This window comes from Octodon degus, unplaced genomic scaffold, assembly GCF_000260255.1.
Source record: "Octodon degus isolate 3935 unplaced genomic scaffold, OctDeg1.0 scaffold00164, whole genome shotgun sequence".
Classification (NCBI taxonomy): Eukaryota; Metazoa; Chordata; class Mammalia; order Rodentia; family Octodontidae; genus Octodon; species Octodon degus.
Window position 1 is genome coordinate 595,458 of NW_004524740.1, and position 7,389 is coordinate 602,846.

Sequence of the window (7,389 nt, forward strand, 5' to 3'; positions counted from 1 at the left end):
TCCAAGCATGAAACTACTATTACAAATTACCATCTGGAGTGCAGTAGCCAAGCATATTTTTTTTATATCTAATTAGAACTCAGTTTTTCGAGCTTGTGAAGTAGATAATTACACTTACTTGGAATCATTTTTTAAATATGTATATTTTTAATCTTTTATTTATTTGGCACAGGGTCTCACTATGCAGCTTGAACTTGTAGTGATACTCCTGTCTTAGCTTCCCCAGTGCTGGGATTACGGGCATGTACAACCACATCTGGCTTTGGGCCAGCACTGTGTACCTTACCAGGGCTGTTACGGCATGTGGTACCAGGGCTCAAACCCATGTCCTTATACTTGCCAGGCAGACTCTTAGACTGCCAAGCTATTTCCTCAGCCCCTCATTTGTCTTTTTTATTTTTATTTTTTGAGACAGATCTTGCAGTGTAGTTCAGGCTGGCCTTGAATTCACTGTGTTGTTTAGGCTGGTCTTGAACTTGTGGAGATGCTTCTGCCTCTGCTTTCAGGAATGATAGACATGTACCACCACACACAGCATTTGTCCTTGTTTTAATGTGAAATTGCTTTTTTTCTTCTTGGAGAATTACTTTTTTTTTTTTAATGAAACTTATGTTACATTATGTTATGCTATTTTGCAGTCCTGTAGATTAAACTCAGGATCTTGTGCTTGCAAGGCAGGTGCATATGACTTGAATAATCTCCCCAACCCAAGAAATTGTTTGAATGTGAAATATATAAGCAATTCATATTTTATAAAGTAAAACTTCTCTTTTGTCTTAACATTGTTCCTTTTATTTGTTCATTTGTTTATGTATTTAGTACAAGGTCTACAGGGTCTTACTGCGTACACAGATTGGACTCATAGTGATTCTCCTGTTTTCACCCTCCCAAGAGCTGGGATTATAGATGTGTGCCATACCACACCCATTCTCAGTTGCTGTCTCAGTGCATCCTGAGGCAGGGCCAGCATGGTGCACCAGGAATTGAACCCTGGTCCCTGCACCTGCCTAAGCAGGTGCTTCAGTCCACTGAGCTATCTGGCTGACCCTCTTCCTGACTTTTAAATGAGTTTTGAAGTATATATATTTACTTGAAACGTTATCTACATTCAATTTTTTTTTTTTTTTCATTTATGTATTTGGTACAAGGTTTCACTACACAGCTTGGACTCGTAATGATCCTCCTGTTTTCAGCCTCCCCAGTGCTGGGATTATAGGTGTATGCCACCATGCCTGGACTCTGTCACTGGCCCAGTACGCCCTGGAGATGGGGCTGGTGTGGCATGCGGGACTGGGATTGAACCGGTCCCTGTGCTTGCCAAACAGGTGTTTAGTCCACTGAGCTATCTCACTGGTCCTTACATTTAATTTTTTGTGGGGTTTAAATAAATTGTATGTAGGTAAACAGTGTAAACAGTATACTGTCCTCTCCTTTTCTCCTTCCTTTCTTCCCTTCCCTTCCCTCCCTCCTTCTGCCTCCTTTTTCTTTCTTCCTCTCCCTCATTTTGTTTCCTTTACAGTGTTAGGGATCAAACTTAAGGCCTCATGCATAGGCAGATGTTCTACTTCTGAGCTGTATCTCTAGCTGCTATATGGCATTTATTTTATTGTTTGATACTTGGTATTGGGAATTGAACTCACAACATCATGCTTGGCCAGGCAGGCACTGTGCTATTGAGCTATATCCCTAGGTCCTATATAACATTTTTATAGCTTGGTGTTCATTTACTTTAGCTTGGACAGTTTTTGTTGTCCATACCTATGGATAATTTCAATTTTAGGTGCATTATTATTATTTTTTAAAAACATTTATTTATTTATTTATTTATTTTTGTGTGTGTGTGTGTGTGTGTGTGTGTGTGTGTGTGTGTGTGGCCAGCTCAGCCCACCAGGGGGCGGGGCTGGCTGGCATGTGGTGCTGGGGGATCGAACCGCGGTCCCTGTGTTTTGCTTAGCTTAGCTTGTCCCTGTGCTTTGTTTAGCTTAGCTTGTTCTAAGTAGGTGTTTTAGACCACTGAGCCATCTCACCAGCCCCTAGGTGCATTATTTTGTAGTATAGATATGAGTTACTTTAAAAAATCTTTTATTTTCTAAATGATATAATTATCACATACTTTTGAAATGCTAACATCAACTTGTTTTTCCCTCAGACAAACAAGAAGACTGGAAAACCAATGATAAATCTTTACACAGACAAAGACACAGGGAAGCCAAAAGGAGAGGCAACAGTGTCATTTGATGACCCTCCTTCAGCTAAGGCAGCCATTGACTGGTTTGATGGTATGCCTCATTTGTATAGTTTTTCAATAACTTTTTGGGTGTGAAAGTCAAAATATATTGTAGGAGAAGATAATGATATTTTTACTTTTGCAAATATTAATGAAAGTTGGAGTTTTTATGTATTTAGAAAATGAGTTCTTTGTCTAGAATATTTTCTTACACCGTGCCTTTCATGAGACCTAACCCCAACCCAAATAAAGGTATTAGAAAATGGGGCTGGGGAGATGGCTCAGTAAAATAAGTGTTTGCCTGGTAAGCGCAAGGGCCTGAGTTCAATCCCTGGTTCCGCCAAAAAAAAAAAAAGAGGAAGTATTAGAGAAATGGCCTGATTGACTAGCCTTTAAAATTTTAGTTTCCCTTTCAATATAAAGTTAATACATACTTAGAAGGAAAGGTAATTTTTGTTTCTATGCTAAAATAAGTAAGGTATTAAAATCTTCTACAGAGATAATCACTGATATTTTTTGTTAATTTTCCTTCTTCTAGTCTGCTAAGATATTTTAAGATGTTACCAGGATGTTCCCAATACAGTTTTGTCCTAATGCTTTTTTTTTTTGGTACTAGGAATCAAACTCACAACCTCATGCTTGCCAGGCAGGTGCTGTGCTGCTTCACTATATCCCTGGCTATCTCATATGTTTTTGGTTTTTTGTTTTTGTTTTTTTTTTTCTCATTTAACATTTTAACAGTTATTTCTCCATGTTAGTATAAATCCATAATATATATATCTACACGTTTGTGAGCTAGGAACAGTTTTCTATACTGGGAGTGAATATCTTTCTTCATCTCTGTATTCTTTATTTTTTATTTTTTTTATATCAGGTCTTCTTAGAACTTTTAGAATACTGATCTGTGAGTTGGTTCCTATATGAAAAGCATCTCTTGACATCTCAAGACATTGCCAGCTAGAGTAATGAGGGCTTTGGCCAAGAAACTAAGATTCATGGATTTGTAACTATTTTGTGAATCTTTGGGATCTTTTTTTTTGTGTGGGCGAGTACTTCTTCTTAGATACCAATTGTCATATTTAATATAAAGCAAAAGAGACTTAACTCTTGTCCCTAAGACATTACAACAGCAGAATATTTGTGCATATAAGTATTGTGTATTATACACTTTTTTTTTTTTGCGGAACAGGGGATTGAATTCAGGCCCTTGTACTTGCCAGGGAAGCACTTACTCCACTGAGCCATGGCCCCGGCCCTGTATACATACTTTTTAAAGATGCAATGTGCACATGGTAAAATTTTGGATAGTATGAGAAGCATGTAATGTGTAGTTTCTTTTCCACCTTGTCCTTCCACCATGATGATGTTTGTCCTCCTGGGAAGTAAGTAGGCACACAGTGGCAGTTCATCTGCAAGCATATGTGTGAATATGTAGGGGAGGTACATATGTATGCTATTGCCTTAAATAGAAGTGATGATCTACTTCATTTGTTCTCAGTTGGTTTTTCATGTAAAGATATTAGGGATGTGTCTGTGTGTTTTGTTTTTATTTTTAACCTAATAAAAAGCAACATCTGCTTTGTTGAATAGGTTGTATATCAGTCATACTTAATACTGTCACTTTGACTCTTTGGAACACAGAAGTCTTTGAATTTTTTTGAAGATATCAATTATTCCTCTATGAAACTAAAAGTTCCCAACATAATTTTGTATTTTTGTTGGGAGGTAGAAGTGTGTGTATAATAGCATGTCTTCAAAACCATTTTCTTTTTGCTTAGGAAAAGAATTCCATGGCAATATCATTAAAGTGTCTTTTGCCACTCGAAGACCTGAATTCATGAGAGGAGGTGGAAGTGGAGGTGGGCGGCGAGGTAAGATGCTTGCTGCTCACAGCCCTGGATGCTATACACAAGGCTTGCGCTGTGTCCTGCTTGCACAGTTTGCTATTGCCCTTTTTCTCCCAGGTCTTTTTCCTTTTATGTTAAAGGGAAGGTGGGTATTAAATAGATTAGGTAAATAAGGTATCATAATAGCTAAGAAAGTAGTGGGAGGAGGTTATAGAACTCTCTGTAAAGCTTTATAGCGCATTTTGTTCATTTGGAAATCATGAGAAGTTGTGCAAGTGCTAATTAAGTAGTTCATCTAGTTCTTAAGCTCCTTGATTCTTAAGCTTCATTGTATTTGTTAGGCCCATTTCCTCAAAATTTGGAATTTTTCTTCTTAACCTTTACCACCGAGACTCAAACTAAGAAGATAATGTAGAAAGTACATTTTTAAAGTTTTTTTTTTTTTTCAGTATATTATTTATACTGTAAAGTGTATGTGATCTCTGGTCTTATTTTATGAATTTAAACTTTTAAAGAATTATGGAGTTCTTTTGTATGGGTTAATTTTGTGGCAGCTCCCCAGGTATTAATGAATATTCTTATTTCTTTTATTTGGTGCTTTTTTTTCTATTAATGTCTAATATATTGATTTTTCTCCTTTACCTACCCTTTTTCACCCAGGCCGTGGAGGATATAGAGGCCGTGGAGGCTTTCAGGGGAGAGGTGGAGACCCCAAAAATGGGGACTGGGTTTGTCCTAATCCGTAAGTATTTCAGTGAAAGTAGAGGTTGGCTTGGGGGTTAAGGAGTGCAAAAAGAGGTTTTAAGTCCATTAGAAATACCCAGGAGCATTTTGTCATCCTTTCTCAGATCATGTGGAAATATGAATTTTGCCCGAAGAAATTCCTGTAATCAGTGCAATGAGCCTAGACCAGAGGACTCTCGTCCCTCAGGAGGAGGTAGGTCATCTTTTTAATTCAGCTATGTTTCTTTTCTTCTGACCAGTGTTAAAGAGGGTTCACATCATTTTGTTGGTCTCACTGGTTTGCATTTCTACTTTGCAGATTTCCGGGGGAGAGGCTACGGTGGAGAGAGGGGCTACAGAGGTCGTGGGGGCAGAGGTGGAGACCGAGGCGGTTATGGTGGAGACAGAAGTGGTGGTGGCTATGGTGGAGACAGAAGTGGCTACAGTGGAGACAGAAGTGGAGGGGGAGGCTATGGTGGAGACAGAAGTGGGGGCTATGGTGGGGACAGAGGAGGTGGCTATGGAGGAGACCGAGGAGGTGGCTATGGAGGAGACCGAGGTGGCTATGGTGGAGACCGTGGGGTTATGGTGGAGACCGAGGCGGCTACGGAGGAGATCGAGGTGGCTACGGAGGAGATCGAGGGGGTTACGGAGGAGACCGAGGGGGTTATGGAGGAGACCGAAGTCGAGGGGGCTATGGAGGAGACCGTGGTGGTGGCAGTGGAGGCTATGGTGGAGACCGAAGTGGAGGCTATGGAGGAGACCGGAGTGGTGGTGGCTATGGAGACCGAGGTGGCTATGGAGGCAAAATGGGAGGAAGGTGAGGACACAAATGTACTTGTAAATTTCTCTACTTCACTGCTTTATTAGATTTTATGGTTTGAGTTTTTTGGGCACATTTCCTTTCTTTTTTTAAACAAGATCTCACTATAGCCAAGACTGGCTTTGATCTCAAGATGCCTCTTACCTCAGCCTTTTAAGTGTTGGGATTACAGGCATGTGCCATTGAGCCAGCCTGGCTACATTTTTCGATTTTGTTTTTTTTTGAGACAGGGTCTCATTGTGCAGTTCAGCTGTGCTTGAACTCAGGGTGATCCTCCCAAGTGCTGGGACTACAGGCATGCACCACTATGCCTGCCTTTCATGTTTTACTTAACTTTTTGTAAGTTAGATTCCTATTGGCAGTTCTTTCAGAATAAAGAAAATCCACTTAGTTCCTTGCTTAGCAGTATCTAAAATCTGTTTCAGGAATTATTATTTGTGAATATTCATATTTATCTGATAGGTATATTATTTTTTTCTCATTAAATTGAGGTGGACAGATAACTTGGAACTGTTAATGTCAAGGGTTCTTAGTCTCAGGAGAGCACACTTTTATAGGTGTGTTCTTTTAAATCAGGTGGGCTAAATGAAGTGTGGTGGTAAAGCCCTGTAATCCCAGTACTTGGGAACCTGAGGTAGAATTTAAAATTTCAGCCTAATGTGAGCTATAGTGTAAGACTCTTCTCTATCCTGCTGCTTCACTCTACAGTTTTTCCAGAGATTCTGGTATGTTTTCGAGATGAAAATCACTGGTGGTGGGAGTATGTTGTATATATGAATGGTGTAGAGTTAGAACAAATTGAAGAGCCAGTGATGTAATTTATTATAAGGATCTATATCCCAGAGGCAGTTTAGGGTAGTGAAAATTAATATAGTATTAAAGGGTTAGGGATATAGTTAAGCAGCCTAGTGTCTGCCTGGTGAGCACAAGGTCCTGAGTTCAATTTCTGATACCAAAAAATATATATAGTATTTTAAAATGGTGGAGTCGGGAGAGTCTGGGTTCTGTCTCTTTACTTTAACTAGCTGTGTGACTTTAGGCAAGTTATTTAAGCCTTTAGATTATCTGTAGTCTCAGATATAAAAGGGGGCTAATACTTCCTTTGTAGGATTGTCTTAGGTTATAACAGCTGTGGGGTAATTGTTAGCTGTTAATTAATGTCCATAAACACATCTTGCTGTGTGGCAGATGTCTACTTCTGAGGTAGAGTGCCTCTCATTTTACGGAGTCAAAGTAACTTTTCCAACATCACATAATAAAGTGTCATATCCAGGATTCATATATGAAAGCTTTCTTATTCCCTTCTCCATTATCACTCTTCTTGGCATGCATGGTCTGTAATCTCTAATGTTACAGTGGTTAGTTTTTCCTGGTAGGGAGTTGTTAGAGCAAAGCTGATTCTAGGAACTTTGGCTAAAGCCTGATAAATACATTATAAGAATATAGAAGTAGATATATGGTCATTCTTTCAGAAACTGTCTAGCTCTTGCCAGTCACGAGCCCCCTGAAGTGTCTGATATTCTCTTGATAGAAAATTAGAATTTAGTTTGGCTCTTTATTTTTCATTCTTAGAAATGACTACAGAAATGATCAGCGCAACCGACCGTACTGATGACTGTTTTGAATATTCCTTTGTCTCTGGCATGATCCACAGTGAAATTGCCAGAGTTTTGCCTGCTGCTTTCCTCGTGGCCTCTTCTCGGGTAGTGAAATTAAGTGACATTTGGATTTTTATTTGGGTGGGAGGGCTGGGACAGTTTTTCTTTTAG

The 7,389-nt window shown here is 39.3% G+C and overlaps 1 protein-coding gene across 1 annotated transcript in view; it reads left to right on the plus strand.

Moving 5' to 3' along the window:
• Window positions 1–7,332, plus strand: part of Taf15 (TATA-box binding protein associated factor 15) — a 36,686-nt gene extending 29,354 nt beyond the window's left edge. Inside the window, 7 exon segments of the mRNA XM_023703148.1 lie at window positions 2,150–2,279; window positions 4,006–4,098; window positions 4,735–4,816; window positions 4,923–5,011; window positions 5,117–5,374; window positions 5,377–5,617; window positions 7,193–7,332. Of these exon segments, the coding sequence (XP_023558916.1) occupies window positions 2,150–2,279; window positions 4,006–4,098; window positions 4,735–4,816; window positions 4,923–5,011; window positions 5,117–5,374; window positions 5,377–5,617; window positions 7,193–7,232 (933 nt within the window). The 3' untranslated portion in view covers window positions 7,233–7,332.
• The last annotated feature ends 57 nt before the right edge of the window (window positions 7,333–7,389 follow it).